This window comes from Mesocricetus auratus, unplaced genomic scaffold (assembly GCF_017639785.1).
Source record: "Mesocricetus auratus isolate SY011 unplaced genomic scaffold, BCM_Maur_2.0 Super-Scaffold_100028, whole genome shotgun sequence".
Classification (NCBI taxonomy): domain Eukaryota; kingdom Metazoa; phylum Chordata; class Mammalia; order Rodentia; family Cricetidae; genus Mesocricetus; species Mesocricetus auratus.
In genome coordinates, this window is record NW_024429209.1 from 10,758,926 (window position 1) to 10,785,454 (window position 26,529).

The window sequence follows — 26,529 nt, forward strand, 5'->3', positions numbered from 1 at the left end:
GGGAGAAGTGGCAAACACCTGCTGCAGCTGGCTGCTTTCTGTGAGGGTTGGCGGGAGGGAAAATGGAAGCACGTTCTGGGGAACGCAGAGCCATGTGACCAAGCTCTCCGTGGATTAACCCTAGCTAAAGAGTATTTTAGCCGGGGGCTGGGGATATAGCTCAGCTGGTGGAGTACTTGCCTAGCCTGCACAAAGCTAGGACGAGGACACCCGCCTGTAATCCTAGCACTCACGAGGTGGGACCAGAATCCAGGGTTTGGGGAATTTAAGGTAGCCAGGTGGTGGTGTCACACCCCTTTAATTACAGGAGGCAGGGGCAGAGGCAGGAAGATCTCTGTGAGTTTGAGGCCAGTCTGGTCTACAGAGCGAGTTCCAGGACAGCCAGGGCTACACAGAGAAACCCTGTCTAAAAAACCAAACAACAAAAAACCCACAAACTGTACATGGGGTTTTCTTTCCAGCCTGGTCCCACAGCCGATTAGCCCCAAATAAACACACAAAGACATAATAATTTATAAACTATTGATTGATGCTAGGACTTCTTACTAGCTAGATCTGTCTTAATTATTTCCATTTCTATTAATCTGTGTGTAGCCACAAGGCTGTGGCTTACCTATAATCTGGCATGTTACTCCTTCGGCAGCATGGTGGCTGTTTGCAGCCTCCCTCTGCCTTCCTCTCCCCTGCCTTCTCCTGGTCTGGTAGCCCTGCCTCTGATTTCTGCCTGGCTACTGGCCAATCAGTGGTTTGTTCATCAACCAATAAGAGAAACATATATACAGAAGGACATCCCCCATCAACAAACTAACAATAGAAATTCGGGGTCATCTTCTAGGTGCATAGAGAGTTCCAGTCCAGGCTGAACTGACTGACTCCCTGTTAGAATAAAGGGAGTGGAGATTACTAAGATGAAGTCCATCACCACTAGCTTCATCCTTGAGACACTTCTCTGTCCTTGATTGTTAGCTAGATGGGGTATGCTGCCCACAGTTTTGCCTGGGTACATGCACTGTATGTATTTAATGTGTACTTGTATATATAGTCTCCCTTCTCACTGTCACACACACGTATTGTCAGAGGTGTCTTAAGGTGAAGAAAAGCAGTTCCCGTGGTAGCTGGATCCAGTAATAGGAGTCAAAGCTGGGTGAGCTTGGTAAACTCAAATTACTTTAAGATCTCCGAGCCTTAGTTTCCGATTCTGTAAATGGGAATGGCAGCATTAGTTCCGCAAAATGATGTAGGTGAAGGCCTTTCTCTAGGACCAGACATAGCAAATGCTTCCTATGGGCTGGCTGCTACTGCTCTAAAGCTTTTGTTTGTCTGTTTTTTTTGTTTGTTTGTTTTGTTTGGGGGGTGGGTACACAATAGCCCTGCTGGCCTGGAGCCCCATAGAGATCCTCTATCTCTGCCTCTCCAGTTCTGGGGTTAAAGGCATGTGCCACCACACTTGGCCAACACAAGCACCTTTCAAGGGGAAAATAATATCCTGTTTGCAAGAGGGGGAAAACCAGAGCCCACGGGAGGTAAGTGACCCTTCTGCCCTGGTTTTCTGTTGCATAACAAAAAAAACCACAAAGTATCAGGTTACAACAATACATATACATTGTTTGTTGTTTCCATGGAGTCTAAACACCGCTGCCCAAGTGAGCTGGTCTGCTCAGGGTCTCCTATAACTGTAATCAAGGTCTCTGTGAGGCAAAAGTCCTGCTCTATGATAACATGACTGTTGGCAAAATTAATTTCTTGAAGCTGTTGAACTCAATGGTTATCTCGCTCTGTTGAGAACAACTTAAGTCAGGCCCACCCAGGATAATCTCTTTTACTAACCCATGAATCAGCTAATTGGGGATACGAATACATCCGCAAAATCCTTTTACCTGTGCTTTCTAATATAACCTATTATACACTCAGTGGCATCCTCCATAATTTATAGGCCCTACACACATCAAGAACAGAAAATTGGGAACCTGGAAAGACGGCTCAGTGGTTAAGAGCACTAGCTGCTCGTGTAGAGGACCCAGATTCCATTTCCAGCATCCACTTCAGATAGGCCCCAATTGCATGTAACTCCAGTTCCAGGGGGATATGATGTCTCAGGACTTTGAGGGTACCAGGACTCATGGATACAGACTCACAAGGCCCCACACACATATCCATAACTTAAAATAAAAGAAGGCGCTGGAGAGATGGCTTGGTAGTTAAGAGTACTGGCTGCTCTTTCCATCGCTCAATTCCCAGCACTCAAATGGCAGCCCACAACTGTCTGCAGCTCCAGTCCCAAGTGGTCTGTCACCCTTACTCAAATGGTAGCCCACAACTGTCTGCAGCTCCAGTCCCAAGTGATCTGTCACCCTTACTCTAATGGCAGCCCACAACTGTCTGCAGCTCCAGTCCCAAGTGGTCTGTCACCCTTACACAGACACACCGTACATGTAGGCAAAGCACCAATGCACATGAGATTAAAATTGTATTTAATTATAAGATAATAAACACACCAGGTGGTGGTGGCGGCGGCGGCGGCGCACGCCTTTAATCCCAGCACTCGGAAGGCAGAGGCAGACGGATCTCTGTGAATTTGAGACCAGCCTGTTCTGCAAGAGCTAGTTCCAGGACAGTCTCCAAAACCACAGAGAAACTCTTGTCTCGAAAAATAAAAAAATAGCCAGGCGTTGGTGGCGAATGCCTTTAATCCCAGCACTTGGGAGGCAGAGGCAGGTGGATCTCTGTGAGTTTGAGGCCAGCCTGGTCTACAAGAGCTAGTTCCAGGACAGCCTCCAAAGCCACAGAGAAACCCTGTCTCGAAAACCAAAAAAGAAAAAAGAAAAATAAAAAAGAAAAATAAAAAAATAAAGAAAAAGAAAAGATAAACACTTAAAAGAGAGAGAGAAGGGATTTATAAAGCGTGTATATGTTATGGAGGAGGGAAGAAATCTTAGGCTATCTTGGAATTCTGCCTACTTCCCAGAACTTCACAGGGAATATTGACATGGGAGTATCTGTTTGATGTGTAAGCTTTTCCATGCCTCATGAAAGAAATATCCAAGAGTTTCTGGACATTGGCAGATTGTAAGTTAAGAACAGTATAGTATAATACCATATTCCTTCTTCAGTTCTTAGAATTAATGTACTGATTAGTGTAAACTTTCTAGACAAATAAACCCAGTCAAAAGATTGAGAGGTAATGAAGGGTGTGTTCACCAACCTGTAAGATGGCTTCTGCTTTGGTTTGGACATGAAGTGCCCACTTCCCTAAGGTTTTTGTTTTGGCTTGGTTTTATTGTGTTTCCCGACCCACCCCAGCTTTCCTTTTCCTTCCTTCCTTCCTTCCTTCCTTCCTCCCTCCCTCCCTCCCTCCCTCCCTTCCTTCCTGACAGGGCTTTTTTGTGAAACAGCCCTGGCTATCATGGAACTTAGTTTATAAACCAAACCAGTGCGGAACTCACTGAGATCCACCAGCCTCTGCCTCTGGAGCGCAGCGATAAAGTTCTGTGCCACCACCACCAGGCTAAGGCTTGGGTTTTAAAGGCTTGATTGCCAACAGTTTTGGAGAAGTGACTGAATCCTGAGGTCTCTGACCTAATCAGAGGATTAAGCCCTTAATGGATTTACAACACAGCATTATTGGGAAGTGGTAAACCGTAGAGGTGGGGCAGTGTTTGAGGAAGTAGGTCACTGGCGGTTTGCCTGAAAAGTTATACTTGTCCCTGACCCCTTGTCTCTCACCGTGTACTGGCCACCATGTGTGACCAACTCTGCTCCAGCCTGCCCTAGCTCCAGATTTTGTCTCCTCACAGGCCCAAAAACACAGAGCCAGGTAAGGGCAGATGGCCTCAAGTCGAAATAAATCCCTGCTCCCTGTGTCTCTCTCAGGTATTTTGTCAGTCGTAAAAGAGTGACTAAGTGAGTCTTGCCTCTCCCGGCATTCCTGCCTTTGTAACAGCTTACTGTGACAGTCAACAGGACTGACCTATATGCATGACTAATGAGATGCTATGAAAGGGAGAGTGTGTGACTTCCAAAGCTAGGACGTAAAAGGCCTTGTAGCTTCTACCTGGCTCTCTTGGATCACTGGCTCTGGGAAACCAGCTGCTATGTCATGAGGACACACATTTCTACATTAATCCAGGAGTGAGCAACTGAGGCCTCTTGCCAAGAGCTAGAGCCAAGTTTCCAGGCATGTGAATGTGCCCTATTGGAAATAGATCCTCCTGCCCAGTCAGGCTTTCAGATGACTCCAACATAGCCCATATCTGGATTGCTACTTTCTGAGATGCCCTCCCCATCTCCCCACCCCGCCCCACCTCTAGAACTAACGACCTCAGCTGCTCCTGAGTCTCTGACTCACAGAAGCCACGAGAGATTTGTCATCATAAATCCCTAAGTCTAAAGAGACTGTTAAACAGCAACAGATTACTAATATTTCTCAAGCTAGTATCTCACCCAAAGAATGGTACTTGTGTTGAGAATACCACGGCAGTACACAGTCAGCCTCTGGTCTTTCCTTCCACAGGCTGTGGGAAAGCAAGGCAACAGCTAACAGAAACTGAAGTCCAAAGGCAGGCCTGTCAACGTCCACTTTAACACAGACATTCCTTAAACAGTGGACATATGTGTCCACGCCACCCACCACATGTTACCGGTAGCTACATGTAGCCATTGTGCACTTAGAAAGAGGTTTTGCAACTCAATTTGTATTTTTAAAGAGTCACAATGGCTGGCAGCTACTGTGTTGAAGGAGCAAATTTATCACGTGAGAATGCATGCTACCAGAAAAGTAATGATTTGTAAGAACCAGAAATTCACCCAAGGGACGCAGGGAAATAAAATATAGTATGATCTAGAGACTTGAGACCCCAATCTACTGCTTCAGAGGGGGCTATGAGATTTGAGTATCCCCCAGTGAATAGACGATGAGCAACACAACCCTTTGCTAGGCACTGTGATTATGACTCCAGAGGCTCACTACATGGGTTCAAATCCCATCTCTTGTCACTAGTAAACTCTAGACTTGGAAAAGTTATTTAACCTCTTTGATGCAGTTTTCCCATTTCTAACAACTGTTTCATGCTGTTAGGATAATTAATGGGTTCAAATGTGAAACATTTGAATGGATTCCTGTGTTATATGTGATGTGAGGGGCCAACAGACTAACTACTAAATTCCTCTTGGTGCCTTTTTTCCCACTGAACATTATGGTGATGCCAAGCCCAAGCCACCAATGTCAACGCACCTCAAACTGAGGTTCCACTCCACAGAGACAAGCTAGGAGCAGGTCATAGCCTTACTGAAGGCTTCTAAGACTTGTCAGCTGTGTGTGAAACTACAGCAGGGCCTGCAGAGCCGAAGCAGGTGACATCAAGGAAACAGGTGTAAACTGAGTCAAGAAAAAGCCAGTTTCCTCTTATCCACTCCTCCTCGTCATAGAGACTGAACGGTTGACAGTGTATCCTTTTTTTCAATTCCTGAGCTAAGTGAGTTATTTGGACTTTCATTAAGAAGCATCACGCTTTCTACAGTGACTCATTTGAGGGTTATTTTTTACTATTCTAGTTTACTAGTATTATGCGTGTATCCCAGCAGTTGCTCTCAAACAACCAGAGACTTTATAATATTGTTTGGCTGACAGCTTAGGCTTGCTTTTTAGCTAGGTCTTAAATTAACCCATTCCTATCCATCTATGTGCTGCCCCAAGGCTCGTTTACCACATGAACGCAGCATCTCCCATGCTGCTCGCTCTGTCTCTTTGAGTCTCAAGACTCCCTGACCCACCCCTTCTTCCCAGCAGAATTTCTGTCCCCAAAACCCTGCCTAGTCATCGGCCAATCAGCTTTTCAGTAACAATGCCAGCAGCACGTCTTCAGTGTACATAAAGAGTTATTCCTTTTGTCTAATTTCCCCCTTTCTGTTTAGTTAAAAAGGTTTAACTTTAACATAGTAAAAGGATATGTAACAAAAAGTTATTAAGAATTGCAGCTACAATATCCAGTTCGTTTGTATTTGGCAAAACTAAGAGAAAATATTTTATTACTTGTATTTGTGAGTTTAAAGTTTTATATCTAATTTACTTTTATCATAACTAAGGAAAACTTTAATTATTTTGTCTCTAAACTCCTTCAAAGGCTCCTGAAGGGTGTGATGTTACTGACAGGGACATCTGGCTGCCTGGACAGTCACCCAACATTCTTTGATGTGATATAGGAATGATAGGGAGGTTAAGGTTAAAACCTTTTTATTTAGATAAAAAGGGGAAATGTAGAATATCCCTTTACACACCTGAATACGTGTCACTGTGATTTGTTTGATGACGCCGACTGGCCTATAGCTAGGCAGGATCAGGTTAGGTAGGAGAACCAGACTAAGGATGGGCTGGGGAGAGAGGGCAAAGTCTCCAGATGAAGAGAGAAAACGAACTTGTTGTACTGTAAATAAGTACCACCACATAGCAGAATTTAAAAAGAAATATGGACTAATTGCTAGTCAGTAACAAGACTAAGCTATTGGCTGGGCACTTATAATTAATCTCTCATATGGTTATCTGGGAACTGGCTGGCAAGACAGAAAAGTCAGCCAACACAGGTGGACCACAGAGGTCACAGGACAACTTTACGAGCTGGTTCACTCCTTCCATGGTAGAGTCCAGGAATCACACTCAGGTCCTCAGGCTTAACTGACAAGTCCTCTTATCCTCAGAGCCATCTCAAAGGCCTCAGGGATTCCCAGTTTGTTTCCAAACCTGGTGTTGCTTAATTAAAACACGGAGAGAGACAGGATGCTCCGTCCAGACCATCAGAATACATTTTCTGGCATCTTTCCTCCCTCCTGCTGTTTCACATCTGCCCTGTGTCTGGGACCTGAAAATGTCTCACAAGCTTTGAGTTCAAGGGGTACACTCCAAAAGGAATGACTTGTTACGACCTTTAAAATGACACTGGGCGTGATGGCGCTCACCTTTAATCCCAGCACCAAGGAGGCAGAGGCAGGCGGATCTTGGTGAATTTGAGGCCAGCATGGTCTACAGAGTTAGTTCCAGGACAACCAGGGCTACACAGAAAAACCCTGTCTTGAAAAAGCAGAAATAAAATGACAAGCTGACAATCTAGAAAGTACCAGGTTTTATTACCTTTTTATCAAAAAAGAAATCAGTAACAGACGACAGTGTGAGAGGGTACAGAAAGGGTGGAGGCCCCGAGGCTAGAAGAGGACCCAGCCAGCTGGGACCGCACCCAGGTGCTGATGGGACTTGCAGGCACGGGTATGGTTGAGGGAATACGATCTCCCCAACCCACACACACCCTGGATGTAAGCCACTCTGTAAGAGGGAGAGGTCCCAGGCTACAGAACTCACTGGGGCCTCATCACCTTCCTCCTGGTCCCCTTCCCTTGCTCCGGGAGACAAGCAAAGCTGAGCAGTCACCTAAGCCAGCTTAAGTCTCTTAGCAATGTGCTCTGTGGATGGTGACCGAGCACTCTGATTTGTGGCCAGCGCAACTGAGGAATGGATTTCTAACCATGTGGTCTGAACCGACCTGATTTATGCAGCCACATGAGGTCACTGTCATCTAGAGAAGCCTGGAGAAATCAGCCCCAGAAGCTATGCTGCTGGGCCCCCAGCAGGAGGCAGGACGAGGGTTAAGAGTCAGCCACCCTCGACTACTCCAGCTCAACCACAAGAAGGCACCAGGCACAGGGCAAGAGAAGGGGGCAAAGCCTACTCAGTCACACAAAAATTCACTCACGCAGCCACCCGAGCCAATATGAAACTGGTAAAACCATTCTATATCCTAAAAAAATATATTCTTCTATTCTTCTAGAGCCAAGTAAGGATAATATATTACAAGAACATGTACACAAACATCCCACTATCCCGTACGTTATAGTCTGGAATCTGCTAGAATATTATAGCTACTTCTTAAGACAAAGCAACTTCAGAAAGGGCCAAGGTCATAAAAAAAACAGTGCAGAGTATTTTTTTTAATGGTGGGGACAGTAAAGAAAGGAAGAAGAAGAAGCAGCCCTGTCTGAAGCTATAAATAGTAACAAAAATTAATAAAAATCATTATCTCCAACTCTTCTCTCATTTTCAAAAAACAGAACAACATAAAAACCAAGACACACACACTTAGCTGGTGCAATGGAAATGTTCGACACAGAACATTTGCACATTCCCACTCTTAGCCCAGGCACAGGCACTTACATAAAGGAATGAACCACTTTAAAAATTAGCTTTTATCAATCTTCTACAAATGCATTTCAGCACTTCACCCCACCCTCCCCAGACTAAAAACAAAAAACAGTTGAGTTCCAAAGTCACTGAAAGAGCCTAGAATGGCCCAAGGTGTGCCAGAGACTCTGTGGTGTGCACCACACGTGGGCAGGCACATCTCAGGGTGTACAAGGTGCAGTGGGTTCCAGCTTCTTGCCCCAGCACGTGTGGAAGGCAGCCAACTTGGCTTCCAGGGGCAAGGCTGTCACAGATGTGGCATACTCACTACAGGCTCTAAACTGGTCCTAGATTCTATTCTGGAAATTTGGAGAGAAAAAAAAAATGACCCAAACCCAGGCTTGCCTTTAGATAGGGCAAGTTCAACCCCTTTTTTTCTGCCAGGGCAACCGAGACCCATGCACCTCCACCCCCAAATCCAAGTGAGGCAGCACAGTAGAAGATGATCTTTCTTCTGACCCCAGAAAGGTGACCAGAGACGGAGACACTGACAAGTCAGTACTAATTGCCCTCCCTCTACAAATGCCCACCGTCCAATCCTCTGACTCCCCTCCCCATTAAGTCCAAGCAGCACTCAAGGGAAACTTCACGCGTAGAACTCATTGGTGGGGGCTTTTTTGTAGATGGGTTTCTTGCCCAAGTCGTAACTGCCTTCATCCTTCTTCTTCATGCGGTACACCAGCAGCAGGATCAGGAAAACGGCGAAGAGGATGCCCACCACGCCGCCCACAATCAAAGCTGGAGGAAGAGAGCAAGAGATGAGGGTGAGATGCTCCTTGGGACCTCAAGGTCCACGCGCTCTTCTACCCACAGTCCGTTTTCTCTGTCACTACGACTACCCCACTCACCAAGGGAGATGACACCGTATCAGCTTTGACTGTCACGACTTCCATGACAGCATGACTTAGTAAGACCACAACTAAAATGGACCACAAAGCAAAACCACTACTGACCTAGTCTACACATCTGGCCTAGTCCAAAGCTTGGGCTCTTTCTAAATATCACATAGACTCTCTAGCAATAACAGCTTAGCACTAGGCCAGGAACAAGGAAATGGCAGGCTGCAGAAACTCAGACACTTCTAGCCTTACCACGGGCTACCCTACCTTTCTCTGTGCTCACAGGTTCCCCCCCACCTAGACCCACACATTCCAGACAGGCATCACACTCTAAAAACTTGCAGAACTCACTGATGTCCACACTGTCACAGCACAAATAACTACTAGTTATTATGGTTTCTGTTCCCGTGTCTTAGGGTGGATTCCCACTGGTTTCTCCTTGAACTTTGAACCTTCTCCACCTACAGTACTACTGTGTCTGCTGAGGCAAGTTTCTTCATCTCTTTCTTTCATTTTGATATTTTTCCCTACAAACTAAGATAAATTAATCTACGCAAAGCGCTTGGAGCCATGCCTGATGTAGTGTCTATGCTCAGGCTTCCAGGGCTGTGAACCTCTGGCCCTCGTGTTCCCCACCACACTGAACTAAGTGTCCCTGGCGGTTCAGCTCACTGAGGAGCACCTGGCTGGGGGCAGGCAGAGGTAGGCTTCTCCACTTGGGTGAGCATCTGCCCATCCACCATGCCAGGTGGCCAGAGTAACTCATTTCTATTTGTCAGGGGTGGGAGTGGCCAACAGAATCCTTCCGGTGGCAGACTGAATCCCCTAATCCTGTCTTACCCAGGCTAAGAAGATTAATTTCTCTCTCTCACACACACACACCACAAATCTACACACAGAATGGAGCAGAGGAGCCAGAAGAACCAAGAATTTCTTCTTAGTAAAAACAATAATAGTAACTCAATTAAAAAAGCAAGAAAGCGCCACCAGGGATCTCAAAGCACCGGCACTATCAATCAGGCAAATACCACCTTCCTGTCTCCAGCTGTTGCTTTCCCTCCAGTAACTCCACTCCTCCTTCAGGTCCTTGATCTGCGCTGGGAAACTAACTCTGCAGGAGTGAGGCTCAGTCACAGGTCCAGAAGGCAACCAACTGCGTGCCAGATCCAAACACCAGGCCCACCAGGCCCTGGCTTTGTGACCTGGACAAGTTATTCTGGTTTCCAGTCCAGGTTGCTGGAGGGGTTCCATGGGGTGCAGCACAGGAACCATGTGACACACAGACACTTAGCAGAACTTCCAGGTGCTACGCAAAAGCTACACGGTAACTGAGGCCAGGCTTTCAGAGTCGTTGAGCCTCTGCTGTCCCTTCAGTGGTGAAGCCACAGGGGCTAGAGAAATGGACTTTCCTACAAAAGACCTCACACTGGTGTGACCCTGACGTGAAGGAGTAAAGGAAGGGACAGAAGGCCATAAGTTCTTCTCTCACTCTGTGAACCAGAGGTGGACCTGTGTCTCCCCAAAAATAAGAAAAAGCAGCCTGACTCCGTCCGTGGTTTTCGAAGTTTTCTTGAGAAAAAAAAAAAAAAAAGCCTACTGAACCGATCTGAAACTCTGCAGATGTAAATGTAGCCAGCAGGTCTAAAATATGCTAACAGCGAAACTCTACGGTTGAGGGGAGTTCTCTCCACGAAGCTCAAAACGTCTCAGGCCTAACAGTTTCTAAGGACTGCTCGCTCTGACAGACACCAACACACGGAGTGGTAAAGGAAACGCAGAATGAATGTGGGCCGGAGACCAGAGGCAGAGATGCGCTGTGTGACCCAAGTCACCGGTGTATGCAAGGCCAGAGAGAGCCTGAGCAGCTGAAGGAAGGAGGGAGGACAAAATGACATGCAGGCACACGGTTCCTAACACCTCGGCCCTCTCTGGCTCAGATGGTTCCCAGGAAACAGGAATTACCTAGCATGGACTTGCTATACCCACGCCCCTCACCAGCCAGTCCACCCAGACTGCCTACTTATCTCTTCATAGGTTGCTCCTCCCTCTGACAGCCTGGTGGGAGACGCCCCACCCCCATCCTGTGCTACCAGAACAAGAGCAACACTACTCCCAGCTCACGTACCCCTGCCAGCCTTGACACAACCCCACCTAGAGCCTCACCCAGTGAAGCACATTCCCTGCCAAGGGTCTCTTAGGCCAAAATGTCCTGATTCTGCAACATAAAAGCATCCCATTTCCTACCTGCTAAGGGACAGTGACAGCACTAACAATTACACCATCACAGCCTTCTGCAATTTGCAAAGGAATTTCGTATTTCATCTTTCACAAACCAACTCAAGGAAGCACCGTTGTTCCCTTTTTACAGAGAGTAGACTTTTTACAGAGAGGTAGACTCCCTTCAAAAGCACCCTGGCCAAGGTCACAGGGCTATCAGGAGATAGGAAAGTGAAAGAGGAGCCAATCTAATTCCCCGGGGGCTCCGGGCTTTCAAGGGAAATTAACCCTTAAATAATTACCTCCGGATGCTACTCAGTCAGAGGAAAGGCTTGGAGAGGGGCTTAAAGAAACAATTCCTCTTCTATTCTTTGGGAGACTTTGATATGCATCGATTCTCCCTGCCATCCTCCCCTAAAGGGAGATAAAGCCCTCGGACGCCCCAAGGTGAAGTGAAGGGCTAAGGACTCCTCTGTCACCCAGGAGGAGTACGCAGTCTTACCTGCCAGGACCTCGGTCCTCTCAAAAATGTTGCCGTCCTGGGCAGTGCTGGACATGGACACTTTGTTAGATATATCACTATCCACTTCGGAGGGTGAGGCCCTTTTGGGAATGACTTCATTCTCCTCCAGTTCCTTGGATTCTGAGGGGACACGGATCCCAGGCTGTGCCCTCTCAGGAATGTGGTTATTTACAGGCACCTGAAAGGGAAGGGGGGGGAGATACTGAGCACATCTGAAGAGGAAGTAGATGGAAGGGGACCCAAGAGGATGACAGGCGGAGGAAAACATCCAACCCAAATGGGAAATGAACATGGGGGGCCACTGGCATGTCTTCCCATACTTCAGCAGGTATATGCTGTAGTAACCACGAGAGAGAGAGAGAGAGAGAGAGAGAGAGAGAGAGAGAGAGAGAGAGAGAGAGAGCGCAAGTGTGTCAAGCATAGTGTTTTACTTTCAGAACACCACAGTTTATTGACAGCTGTTTTATCAGTAAGAGGAACAGACTACAGACTACAGCCTGGAAAAGTAAAAGACGCAGGGAAACAAGCCCCGACAAGTCCTGAGTTGTGAGTGTTGGGTTTTTTTTGTTTTCTATGCCCTCAGGACTTCATAGTGGTCCTGAGGGCACAGAAATGCACGTGCAATTTGAAAGCAATGCTGTCAAACAGTTGCAAATGCATAAGGAGGAGGCTGGGGTCATTTTTCTCCAAGGAGGATGGTCCACCAACCTGCCCTGCCCACGCCTGCCCCAAAATGAGCCCAGTGCCCCAGTAAGAGAGTCTTCAAAGTGGAGTCAACTGCTGATATTTATTCACAGGCTGTATTTTCTGCCCCTCTTGGTGGGTTCGCTGTGCAAGAGCAGAAGTAAAGGGGGAGATACAAAGGGTGCAGGACTTACCAAGGGATGAATCACTTCAGGGAAGGTCTTGGTCTCCTCTGTGTCATCTGCAAAGTTAGTGGAATGGCTGTGTGAGCATGAGGTCGGTCCCTTGTGTCCAGGGAACTGACTCCTTCAGCTGGTGGAGTCCTTCCCTGTCAGCTTTAGTCACCCACTGTGAAACGTAAGACCCCCTAGGACACCGGGCTCATTCCCAGCAGTATGTATGCTGGTAGTCCACAAAGTTTGCAGGAACTCTGTGAGCTCCAAACCCTTACTATGAATCATACAGATTCACAGAAAACAGAAGTATCTGGAAGCTGGTTAGAAATGCAAAATGACCCTGACTGAGTAAGTGGGGCACATCTGGAATCCCAGAACACCGGAAGCCAGGACAGGATCGAGAGTCCCAGACCAGCCTGGGCACCACAGTAAGAGCCTGCTGTCTCAAACGCTCAAGGCTGGAGAGGAAGTTAGTGGTGGAACACTTGGTGCAAAGCCCTAAATTCAATCTCTATCTGGGAGGACTGACCAGCCTAGGGCCAAGTTAACTGGGATTCACATCTGAACACACTCCCCAGGAAATTAACTTTGGGGAAAGGAAGCAGTTCATTATAATACTTAATACTACACAAAGCAACATAAAATTCAACTGCCGGAGGCAGAGAGCTTGCTTCTCTGCTGCAACCCTGTGTAGGCTGTTCTAGAGCCTAAATGTAGGTCTCAGTGTACATGGCAAATTTTACTTCTAAAAATCTGGGGCTTTGTAAATTCAGTCCACAACACTCACAATCCTTCCAACACTTGTTTTTGGTTTTTTTGGTTTGTTTTATTTTGTTTTGAGATGGGTTCTCTGTGGCTTTGGAGGCTGTCCTGGAACTAGCTCTTGTAGACCAGGCTGGTCTCGAACTCAAGAGATCTGCCTGCCTCTGCCTTCCTAGTGCTTGGATTAAAGGCATGCATGCACCACCACTGCCTGGCTCCAACACTTGTTTTACATAGTAAGAAACCAAGGTTCTGGAGGAAGGCAAAGCTGGAATTCTGGACTAAAGCTTCAAACTTGGAATCAGTAACATACCCCTATGCCCTGAACAGGAGAGGGTGGCACCTCTCAGGCGCTGTCTGATACAGAGGCCAGAAAGCCCACGGAAGTCCTGGCACCTGGTCACATCCCTGAGAAACCTGAGACTCCATCGTATCTGAAGCAGGAGTCTGTCTTCGGCTCCCTGTCCACATCTCAGCCCACACATGCGTCTCTAGTCGTCCCCCCGCACCTCCCCCCCGCCTCCCAGCCCCCCACTCCCGCTTCTGAGCCAGTACTTTTCCTTTCCAAAGGAAGAAAAACACTCTGGGTCTTTCCCCACGCTCCCTCTAGCCTCCGCCAGAGAAAGGAGCCTATTGGACAGGTTCAGGCTAGTGCCTGCAAACTCAGAGGAAAGAATTCTAAATTGTTTACAACTCACCGGGAGACCCCGGGGGTGGGAAAATGCTACTTTTGTTGCCCTTTTTGAAGTGGAGAAGGGAAGTTGTAGGAAAATCTCCACTAAAATACACATCTCTCCTGTTGGGGCCACAATTCCCAGAAGCCCAGGTCCCCAGACTGCCCAAGCACACTTCCATACCCAGGTCTCCAGAGCCCGACAGCTCAAAGTCATCTGACTCTTGATCCAGGCCCCCAGCATCTTCATCATCAGGAAGGGCTCCAGAGTATCTGCCTTCCAGGAAGTCCTGGTGGTCTATGACCTCAGTCTCTCGAATCTAGGAAGAAAGGCCAAGTATCATCCCACAGCTCCATTTCCCTCCCTCTGAACACTCTGGAGGTTGGGGCCTCCAGAACCAAAGCGAACACTCAGGCACAAGCAGGATTACAGGCCTAGATGGGAAGCCTTGGGGCCTGTCTCCCGTATGCTATATAACCTTATCAGGTCTCTTTACCATTCTGGGTTAATAAAAATATTTCAAGTGGCAAGACAGTGAGCACTAAAGGCTTTAAACCATTCTCTCTTGGTGGCACAAGTGACAGGCAGGAGGGAGGAAGCATGTGGGGGCAACCTGGCTCCAGGGCCAGCGGTTTCCATGCGCACAGGCATGCCCAGGATACTCCTGTCTAGGGTCCTATGACAGCAGCTGATTTCCACATGGAAGGGAGTAGGCTACTGGCTCTGGGCCTGCCCAGTCAGGAACACATTCCCCATTCCCCAACTGAGTCACACTGGGCTGAGACAGACAGGGCTGGCTCACTCACACCCCAAGACAGCCACAGGGCACAGCTCAGACCTGGTGACTCAAAGGCACACTCTGGAATTCAGCTTCTCTCAAACGTCCGTTGTGCCAGCTCTGCGGGGCACAAAGACACAGATCCTTGCTCGCTCAGACCATGTCACCCATTCCTCAGAGACCCAGCGGGCCACCAGAGTCTAAGGTCAATTCCCTCTAAACAACTTTTGAAAGGCAAACAACTAAGATCCCCCCCCAACACCTCTTACTCTGCCCCTCCCCCAGCCATCTCCTGGCCCTACTGGGTATTAAACGAAGTTTCTTCGGGGGCATAGGGTGCACTGAGGCGCCCACTGCCCTTCTGCCGGCCTCTGGACTCAGGCCACCGTTCCTGTAAACAACAACCAGGTACAAGGGTCACTGCTCCACTCAGAGCTACCCTCCTCCAGCAGTCAGGACTGCAGAGGATGAGCCTCTACTTAAGAGGTTCAGAATAAATAAAAACATTCAGGCCTGGGAAGACCCTTTTCTCCTTTACGGAGAATTCTGACCGTATTCAAACCAGAAACTAGTAGTGATAACCCAAAGGCCACACAGAGAATTAGGGTAGAAAGTGGCCGGGTCTGTTTCTGACAGCCCCAGGCTGTTCTTCACCCAACCAAGGCCTCAGTGACAGAACCGGGATAGTGAGAAGGAACGCTGGTCTATCCCAAACACCCGAGATCAAGTGGCAGGAGAGGTCAGAAGAGCAGTTTGGGGGTCAGGCTCCTCTTCACTCTCTCTCCCACAGGCTTCCGGGGAGAGGTGGCAGGAGCTGACTGTGCCCTCTATACACCCCCGTGATCAGGAAACCAGATTCTGGGAAGGGAGCTGAGAGGAAGTCAGGGAGGCATCCCTCTCTCCCCGGGGTGGGGAAGTCAATGCAGAGCCCTTGGTACCCGTGGGAGTGGGGAGCCAGCAGGGGTTAAGCCCTGCTTAGGAATGACTTCATGACTCCGGAATCGGGAGCTGTTGGGCTGCTGGTACTGGAATTCCAGCCCCCGCACAGGGCCCGTGCCTGTGGCTTTGGTTTGGCAGCACAGCAAGGCTTCTCTGTGGTTGTACAAGTGCCCTAGATGTCAGGCCACGTCCCAACCCCCAACAACCTTTGCTACAAATTCCCTAAGGCTCAAAATCCAAAACAACAAGGCCTCCTCCATTGCTTACAGTGTGCCAGGCCTAACAGTCACGCACACACGCAGCTGGGATGACGTAGCCCCTTTTGGTAGGTGTGGAAACCCAGGCTCGGAAAAGCAAATTATTTCTCTAAGGTCACACAAGCAGAAAGTGACCAACAAGACCAGCCCTCAGGCATGAGGTCACCTGGGCTTTTAGCAACAGACACAGGAATACATTTGTGCTTAAGGCTACCAGTCTGCCCTAGGCTAGACAGGGAACACTAAGTGGGCGTGTCTAATCCAGCTAGGGGTTGGGGTAAGAAGAGATGGAGGGAAGGAGGGAGGCTGATATTGATACTTTTGACCACCAAAGCCTGAAAGACTAGTCAGGGAAAATGCTGAGCATTTTCAGCAAAGGGCTTGGATTCCAGCACAGAGGTCTCTGGCCTGGAGACCTTCCCTACCCAACCTCACCACTAGGAAGGAGCCTTGGAATGTTAAATCATGCACTGAACCACCTTAATTTGTGAAAGTGTTTCAGGGTGTTTCACAACAACCCAGGAGATTGGAGATAAGCATGTTCATTGGCTTTCAGTAATTACTTCAATCTTCCATTAGAAAAATGAGGCCCAGGAAAGAAAGCTATAACAATCTGATGTTGGTAAAACTGAAGCTGAAACCCAGGTCTATTCCTTGGTCAGTCAGCCCCTACCTGGTATCCCCCATCCCCTACCCCTTCATTTTGAGGCAACATCTCACTAGGTAGTCTTGGCTGGCCTGGTACTCTGCATCTCCAGTGCCCAGCCCCCTATCCCGTCACCTTTATGCTAAATTGCAGAGCAAAGAAACCATTACTCTGAGATCACACAGGAGCCCAGGGCCCAGCCAGGATCAGACCCTTTGCCCCAGAGGTTGGAAAGCTCTTCACAGGTGGTCTTAAGAGGACAGAAGAGTTAACCTTTGACCTCTTCAGCACTTCAGAGGCTCTTGGACACGAGCAATTCCACCTCCTGGAGCTTGCAAGATATCTTTCTGGTTCTTCCTCTGCTCACCATCTTTAACAAGAGGAAACTCTCTAGTGGATGGACAGCAGCCACTGAGGCCAAGACATCAAGACGGAACCAAGCCCAATGGGATTGCAAGCAATGATTTGTTTGTTTGTAAGGCTGAGAAGGTACCAACAGCCTCCCCCCCCCCACCTCCTCTTTTCAAACAAGGTCCATTCAGTAGTCTGGGGTGGCTCTGAAAAGCCAGGCGGCCACCCATCAGGCAGACCCAGCCCCGCTCCTGACTACAGATGTGGTCTGTTCACCTCAGTTCACCCCAACCCTGCCCAGGAACATGTGTTCAACATGGGTATGTCCACACCAGCATACCCTATGGGTCATCAGAACTCATCTGCTTAAAACATACAGCAGGAGGCTGTGGGTCTGTTCTCAGAGGCTCCGGCTGGCCCTGTAGCCGCTGGATATCTGAACAGCTGGCAGCTCTGGACTCTTCTCCATGGCAAGGGGGGGGGGCCGCGCGAGCAGAGGTAGGCACCCTATTGCTTTATAGGAAGCAACACCTGCCAACAGAAGGGCTCTGAGGCCACTGAGCCCAACGTCTTGTTTTATAACCTCTGAGACGGATTACTTTGCCAAGGCCACCTAGGCAGCTAGCAGCGAAGCTAAGCTTACAACCTGGGCCTCTCAGTTCCCAGGGTGAGGTGGCCTCCCACCTCTTTCTGGAGCCTTGGCTGTCCCCAGGGTTCTCAGCAAATACACAGGCTGTTGCATGAAGCTAGGAATGAAATAGAAACAAAAACACTAATCACATCCCAAAGTCTTACAATGCTCATCACCCCGGGAGAAGCATGGAGGCTGGGGTGACTACAAAAGCACCCACTGTGTATCGGGCACCCACTCTGCAAGGCTCACTGAGCCTACTCCACAGCATCATGAGGTGGTCTACCCGGTTTGCAGGTGAGAAACAGCCAGAAAGGAGGACACTGGGTTAAAACCCAGGATCTGTCTCCAGACCATGCCCTAACCACGGCCAAGCTTCTCACCATCACCCATTTCTTACCTCCAGCCTCACAACAGCACACTGGCCAAGCCAGGGCTCCAGGGCAACCCCCTTCCCTTGCCCAGGAATAAACAAAGGTGAAAGTGATATTGCTTCAACAAAGGAGCTGAAACTTGGCTGGAGTACCAGGGAGGGGTTCAGGGTCAAAACTTGGTTAACTGTGAACTAATGAGAGCCTGCTACCTGCCTCCTCCCCAGGAAGGCAGGGCCAAGGCCACACTTGATCAGGCACTCAGGAAGAGACCACAAGTGTGACGGTGGAACAAATACATTTAGGGGCAAAGGAACGTGTCCTTGGGCACCAACTTCTGGTCTTAGTGGTTCTGCAGCTCCACCAACCCCATTTCCTACAGTGGGCAGGAGTCACAACTACCTCGATGCGTCTAGGAGTTTGTTCTGACTTTTAAGCCTTCAGTTTCCTCTTTTGTAATCAGGACTGGTAAGTCCTTAGCAGAGTGATGAAAATCCACGGCAATGTATCCCCGTGTACAGGTGACCCAGTGGGTGACCTGGTACACAGCAGGTGCTCAGTACATGATGATTTTTATTAAACCCCATCAGTTTTCCTTCAGTTGGGGGAGATGAAAGCTTAGCAGGCCGAAGAGGAAACTTGCAGAGAAGCAACTGAAGGGCTGGGGAGGCCCTGGCCATCAGATGGGAGCTGCTTCTGCAAGTCTGAGAGAGGTATGACAGGCAGCCTTCTATTGCTGAGACCAAGGATGCTCCGCTGGAAAGGATGGGGAGAAACCTGCCCAGTGCAAGCTATGAACACATTATGGTAAGCAAACAGAGACAGGAAATCTCTATTTTTCCAGCAGTAATGGAAGGCACCTGAAATTCTTGGTGGCCTCAATCCTCTACTTCCTAGCTTGCCTTGAGGGGACCCCTCCCCAGTCTGGACCCTCCCCTGTCTGGACCCTCCCCAGTCTGGAAGACAAAAGGAAGTCATCTCTATCTCCAGTCTGGCGTCCTGGTTCCTGAAAGGGTTAATTAAGGAAGGTCTGGGGGGGTGGGGGTGGAGGGAGGGTTCAAATGTCGACTCTGCCCACTTCAAGGTCAAGTTACTCTGAACACAATCACCCTGCAGAGAGCCAGGCCTGGCCCAGTCAGCAGCCAGCTTTTCACCCAGCTCCCAGGCAGCCCATTCCCACAAGCACTTCTAGGATCATGGGGTACCAGCCAGGAATGAAGACGATTGGCCAGGAGCCTCAGGACAAACTCCTGCCCGGGACCAATCCAGGACCCCTGTCACGAACTATCTAGGTGGTCCTAGGTGGTGGATTCCCTTTTCTGGGCATTGGTTTCCCCACCTGTAAAAGGTCTCAAAGAGACAAACCTCCCTCTGTCCCGAGGCCTGGTTACCAAATTGGGCATTGCTCCGATTACCAGTGGAGACAGCTGGGAGGGACTGGCTCCCTCGAGGCCTCAGAGACAGAGGTGCATTGAAGCTGAGACTTGTAATCTAGGCTGCAGATCCAAAACCCCTGCTGGATCTGTGGCTGGCCAGGAGACTCTCGGGATGCAAACAAGCCTCCTGTGTGTGTGTTCCGAGAGCAGAGTCCAAGGCCTACTTTGCAGCCCTGTTGCAACGGATTAGATCTACCATGCCTGGTTTATGGCCCCTGCACCTCCTCCGACACTGGGAAAGCCAGCACTCCGGTCCAGGCCAGTTTGTCTCAATCATCTCCCAGCTGGGCTTCCCCAGAGGCAAGGAGTGTCCTCGCTGTAAGTGCCCAGCCCAGCCATTTGCTTGCTGGCCCAGAGGTTGATGTGGTGTGGTCAGTCCCCACAGGTTGGGCCACCACAGCCCAGCTTCACCCCGTCACTGTTTCCATACACACCAGTCTCTCCCTGCCTCCCTTTCCATTACCCTGGGTGTCACCTGACCAGCAGCCTCTCCTTTGCCAGAGAAAACTGGGGCAGCCAACTCCCTATACTCGGGGGACAAGGGAGGGGCAGGCAAAGGATGGAGAGCATTCCGAGAGGGGATGGCTCAGGTGAGTGGGGAGAAACCCAGGCACTGGAGGAGGGTGAGGAGCAGAGAAGGCACATCACAGCTGCAGAAGATCAAAGGTGGTTGGCTGTGGTGGTCTGTGGCTGTAATCCCAGTACTCTGGAAGCACAGGCAGGAGGAACAGGAATTCAAGGCTAACCTCAGCTACATAAGGAATTCAAAGCCAGCCTGGGCTACATGAGACTCCATCTTTTAAGTCCTAGAGTCCCCTGAGATAAAGGGTCTGAACCCCAGGAATCCTAATTAGCCCATTTCCGTTTCCAGCACATTTACAGACACCGTGTCCCAAAGCCAACCTCTGGCCAAGATCAGAAGTCACTAATAATAAATGCAACCTAAACCAGTACTTTACAAGTTTGCTAAAGGACTATTACGGCCCTCAAGTGACACAGGTGTTTTATAGAGGACACTAAGGCTCTCACATCAACAGAGTAACTTATTAACTCGCTGTGTGCCCCTTGGTGAGTGGCAGAGCTGGGGCAGAGACTATGAGACATGCCTACATTTCCAGTTTCCCAGCCTCTAGCAGACACCACCAGAGAGGCCTCCAAGGAGCAGGCATGTGCCCAAAGGTCACCAGCAAGTTAATGACAAACCAGTCCAAGTCAAGTTTCTCTCTCTAGGGTTAAATCAAACCCCAATGGTTCGTTCACATAGATGTTCTCCCAGTCTCTAGTGCATGATACAGGAAAATACCTTCTCAGAACACTCACTGGCTTTGCTGGTCCAAACCCAGAACGCTACTTGTAGTCGCTCAGCCACTTGTAGTGGTGCAACTCTTAGCTTGAGCAGTGTCCTGGGAGATCTGGTACCCTTGTAAATGCCCTGCCCCCCTTTCCCTGCAAGCTGCCAGGGACACCTGCAGATCCTGGCAGGAGAGGTGGGGCTGCCAGGAACTGGTTCTTGTTTAAATATAAACCCATCTGATAACCTGCAAACAGCCCACTTCTAAGATAAATATAAGATTTGGGCTCTATCAGCCCCACCCCTAGGCTCGTCCCTTCCCACCTAGCAGCTGCAGGGCTAGTTGTGGGGGAGGAGAGAGGTCCTAGGCAAGTCAGGGACAGGTCACTAAGGTCACTAAGGAACATCCACTCTGGTCCACTACTTGGGGTCTCATTTGCAAGTTCATCTCTCCATAATCTTATTTATTTATTTACTGGTGTTAGGGAATTGAACTCAGAGCTTCAACAACCATTAACTACTGTTTTAACCCTCCTAGCAGCCTCAGAAATGTCACAGCATCCTAGAGCAAACCAAACCTTAATGATACTAGCTTGGCTCTATGAATTCAGACCAGTTCAAGCCTCAGTACTGCTTAAGGTGTGTGTGTGTGTGTGTGTGTGTGTGTGTGTGTGTGTGTGTGTGTGTGTGTAGGGTCAAAGTACACACACAGACACTATGAATGTTCAAAGGCTCTAGACACTGATGTTGACTGCCAGAGGTCAAGATAAAAAAACAAAACAAACAAAAAACCTTCAATCATTTAGGCCCATTCCAACATTCTTACCACAGAGCTATCCATCTTATTAGCCGAGAGACTGATAGGAAATGGGTGAGTCAGGCAGGCTGTAGTAATACACAGTGATTCACAAAGCCCAGTCCATCCCATTCCCCTACTCTTAAACATTATTCGTAAATCGCACCAACTCATCCAGTCCAGGAGGCTGAGAGAACAGCTAGTGGCCAATCCCTTCCAACAGCAAGCCCAGCTGCCTAGCTCCCCATTCAGTCGAGATCAGCACTCCAAGTCCTTGGAAAAGTCTCCTGTTTCTAGGCACTGGAGATGGCAGGAGCTGAATGTCCACCCCACTTCTCTTCTGAGACAGGGACTTGTTTAGAGTCTACCAAAGCAGCCAAGGGAACTCCCCTTTCCCCTCCCCACTAGGCTGGAGCTCAGGAGAAACAATGGTCCAGCCCCCTCATTTTGGAGATAGGACACTGGGCCCTAGACACAAGGTATGTTTGCTAGCAACCGAGAAGTAGGTCCCAAGGTTATCTAGTGTCACCATCTTCTAAAATGTTCTCTGAGGGACAAACTAACCAGACACCTAGCATTCTCAGTCAGACCTGGTTCCTGATCTTGGCAGAACACTACATTCCTTTCAGCATCAATTATCTGTGAAATGGGACATAAAAATTCTAACCTGCAGTACCAAGCTATAGTCATACTAGCAATACTGACTTGAGAGCACTTCTAGACCAAAGTTCCACACATGAGTTTATTCATTCACACAATCACTGCCCATAAGAAAGGTAGGGGTTTCAGTAGAACGAATAAAGCAGAGTTCTAGGCTCAGGTGTGGATGGGTGTGCTTTCATTTCCTGGAGGGAATGCCTTAGATGTCTCCAATAGCTCTTTCTTAATGGTTAGTGCTCAATTACCAAGTATCAGAGGGAAGCTCCTGTTGAACTGACATCTCTCCTGGCCTCCTAGGGTACTAGGCACAAATGTGCTACATATATTCAGGCAGAACGCCCATCCACATAGGTAGTACCTAAGGCAGTGATCGAATATGAGATCTGGTAAGGGGTTCTTAAAGCTTTCTAGCTCTGTCAGATTCTGTGGAAGACCTCTACACCCAGAGAGACCAAAGGAAAGTCTTCCCAACCCCACATAGCTCTCCAGATCATGGCCCAAATAGTTTCCCGGATGTGTGGTAATTCTATGGATTCCCAAGAAGTCCCAAGAGTTCTCGACAGCCACTCATAGGTCCTAGAACAGCCCCCCCCCAGGCTTCCGGCCCCTCCCAGTGCCCTCCAGCCCCATTCACTCCCCCACTCCCTTTGGTGCTATCAAGGAGAGTTCTCAGGTAGACCAGATGTCTTTAAATTGAAATACACCTGGTGGGTGGGAGATACTTTCTCAGAACTGCCTGGGATTGGTGCCAAGTTAGTGGGCTGTGCCCCTGGGCAACAACACTTTGCCCCACCTTCCCAACCCAAAACAAGGTTGCCTTTAATTGGCCAGGGTGGGAGTGGCAGGAAGGCAGAGCCAGAGCAGGGAATGCTCCCAGCTGGACGGGAAGAACAGGTTTAGGATGACAAACCTGCCAAACAGAGGAGAGGGCAGCTGAGTGTTTAGCTTGGGCTCCCTTCCCCAAATCTGTGTTTGAACTAAAAGCAAAATCTAGAGAAAGGCCCTCATAACATGCGGAAGACTACTTTATCAGACAGTTGATGGCCTGCTTGCATGGTGTGTATTAAAAGGTGATATCAACTAATCTCTCCATATAGTTTATCTGGAAAAGAGGACACAATAACATAATCACCACGTGCTAGTTTGTGTGTGTGTGTGTGTGTGTGAGAGAGAGAGAGAGAGAGAGAGAGAGAGAGAGAAAGAGACTCCAGTGACAGCCTAAATTATGTTATCAGAAAGTACTCAATAAATCATAACAGCTATTAGCCAAACCTGACTCCCCAGGCTTTCTTTTTTTTTCTCTAATTCCAAGAAAATGGGGGGGCAGATAGTATCATTTCTATAGTCTAAACGAGCATGATTTGGTCTGATTTTTCCTGCCACAATTTTAGGGGATTCCCTATGCCCCAAACAGAGGTTAAGATGCCCACGACATTAGCCAGGAAGGAGACAGCACAGAGATCGGGCTAAGAGATTGAGACAGAGACCTCTGGAAGGAAACAGCTGCTTAAGGCTGGTTTCTCCCCCCTTGCTAGACCTGGTCACCCACAGGCTGGTGTGACCTACCTCCCCCAACCACATCCTCCTCCTGATCTGGGAGACACAGCCCTGGCTTCTCCCCCTTGCTAGACTGGGTGACCCACAGGTTGGCATGACGTACCTCCCCCAAACCACATCCTCCTCCTGATCTGGGGGACACAGCCGACAGCCGTCTACTCCTCCCCCTAAGCAAAGCACCTGCTGGTTGAGCTGAGATCCATGGCATGTGACTGACTGACCACGTGTTGACCACAGCCACCTCTTAGGTCCTTTTCCCTCACACGGCCCAGCCAGAATTTCTTCAGACAAATCCCCAAGAAAGACTCAACTTCACAACACCCTTCAGCAGTTCGCTCAGAGTTATTGCACAGGGAGGCAAGTGGTATGGGCTCCAGCCTCGGCCAAACACCTTTCTGCCAAGATGCCGTCGCTTTAGACGAAAGCCATGACCCACATTCTGGTTCCTTCCCCCCACCATTCCTTGAGGTTTTCTAACCCCAGATATCAACAGATGTGAGATCGGTCTTGAGAATGGGACCCAACAGCAGCCACTACTAGAAGATAAAAACAAGCACTTCCAAGCCTGGCTGCCCAACTTCAGTCTGACTCAGCCGGGTTATTAGCTGTGTGACCTTCAGCAAATTACTTAACCTCTCCTGCCTCAGGACTAGTTTAAGAACAGTAAACAGTGAGGTTGTCTGGAACTAAAAACATCTCATTCCAAATTTGTCAGAAAGCTGTTAGAACAGAAACCTGCAAGGAACAGCTTCTGTATTTGACTGGAATTAATGCTGCGTGCAGCACTGGCCCTCACTCATTCCTCACCTAGAGTCTCCTGAACAGAAGCAACTGTGCCCTAAGTATGCCCAGAGAAAAGGAATTTTCAGAAGAATGACTATTAATAATTCAACTTCTGGGTCTTTTCTCCCCCCTAAAACTTGGACTCAAGGTACAAATTACCCAAGATCCTGGGATAGATCCCCTCTCCCAGAAACTGCTATGCCCCGCAACTTTCCGTATGTGTTTGCCTCCTAACGTTCTCCTATGACAGAGCTGTGTGTGGCCCAGGGTCCTGTGGACTCTGTTAGGGACCCTGAAAAGTAAGTTTCCTTAAGCTCCCTGGAACCTTTTCTCCTCCAGCTCCTTCACCTCACCCAGGTGGGTGCCTCAGCTTCCCGTGTCCTGTTCCACACAGAAACTTCTCAAAAACCAGCTGTAACTCAACCCCTAGCCCGGAGCCCAGTGTAAGTCGCTGTTGAGCCAGTCCGCTCTGTAAAGATAAGGGACCCAACTTTCTAGGCAGCCTGAAGCAAGAAGGGTCACCTCTTGATCCTACTGCAGCAAACCCGTTCTGCAGATGGGGACGGTGACACCGAAGTCTTTGCCCCTTCTCAGGCCAGTGGCAAGGTTGTGACCAGGAAGAAGTTCTCTCCACTCCTCTAAGTGTGTGGAAACAAGATCCCCACATAACGCTAAATTCTCCCACTCCCGAATGCACGCTGCCCACCTCGTCCCCAGGACATCTAAGGCTCAAGCCGTCTGTTCTGGACACCCAGAGAGAGGAGGGATGCTCTGTGCGCAGAGCCGGCCCCAAGATCACAGCGAAGGGATGGGATGAGGGTGTGGGAGGAGAAGAGTTGACACCAACTTAGTCACGTCCCATCCCGGAGCCCCGCGGCAAAGCAGAGGCCAGGACAGGAGCGCAGAGCAACAATCTAGGGGCGCACGACGCGTGGAGGAGTTCCCGCCAGTCTTCCCGCGCGACCCCCGAAGAAACTTTCTCCACAAAGTTTTCCCCGCCTCGGTGTCCAGACAGGAGTAGCGCAGCTCCTGGTGTACCCCACTCCATACGGAACCGGGGATCTCAGGAAACAAAGGAGGCACCGCCCCCCCGCCCTAAGACATCCCTCAAACACCTACCGACTCGGCGGGGGCGACAGGGAATCCTCCGAAGAGCAGTAGCAGCAAAGCGAGCAGGCAAGGAGACGCCATGGTCTCAACCGTGCAACTAGTGGCCCGGAGCGGGCGCACAGCCCGTCTTATAAGCGGCCGTCCTGCCCCGCCCTGCCCCGCCCCCAGTGCCCGCTCGCACCGCCCGGAATTCCCCCCGGGAAAGCTTGGGCCTGCGGGGCGCTGCGCCTGGGCGAGCTGGAAACCCCATGGGGGACCCGCCCACAGCGCGCCCGCCGGCTCCGGGATGACCCCCATTTGCGTCTCCCAGAGCGGGCAGCTTGCAATGGTTAGCAGATTCACTGTGAAGCAGCCCCACCACCACCACCACGGGGATCACTGCCCAACACCACTTTATAGCTGGGGAAACTGAGGCCCAGAAATGGGAAAGACTGAGTCTTCTGTTTATACCAGTCTTCAACCCGGCGCGGGGTCCCCTCTGAAGTCCGGAAAGATTTCCCAAGCCGGACTTGAATAGGGATAGTTTTGATTAACAGCTCTGAAGGGGTGAACGAAAAGGTTAGAGCTTTTCCGGGCCTGCCCAGGGCGCTAGCCCCCCACAAAAGCTGGTCAAACATAGCAGTGGACCCGCCTTTACATTAACCAACATAATTTATGATCTGAAATATAGATTTTGTTTAATTCCCACATGTCACAAATACTTACTCTTTCGACTGGTCTCTGTTTTGAGAAATTTTTCATCTCTCCTAAAACTGGTTTGCAGTTTTTCTCTTCTCAAGTAGACTTCCACATTGGATCCAAGAAGGTAGGTTCTAGCATCTAACGAG

At 49.3% G+C, this 26,529-nt stretch overlaps 1 protein-coding gene across 1 annotated transcript; it reads right to left on the bottom strand.

The window, feature by feature from the left end:
* Window positions 1-7,097: 7,097 nt before the first annotated feature.
* Window positions 7,098-25,849, bottom strand: Sdc4 (syndecan 4). The gene is made up of 5 exons (XM_013124444.3): window positions 25,712-25,849; window positions 14,280-14,415; window positions 12,679-12,725; window positions 11,780-11,978; window positions 7,098-8,959 (listed from the first exon to the last, which is right to left on the bottom strand). Exons 1-5 carry the CDS (start codon window positions 25,781-25,783, stop codon window positions 8,808-8,810), a joined length of 606 nt encoding a protein of 201 aa, XP_012979898.1. The 5' UTR covers window positions 25,784-25,849; the 3' UTR covers window positions 7,098-8,807.
* Between the last annotated feature and the right edge of the window lie 680 nt (window positions 25,850-26,529).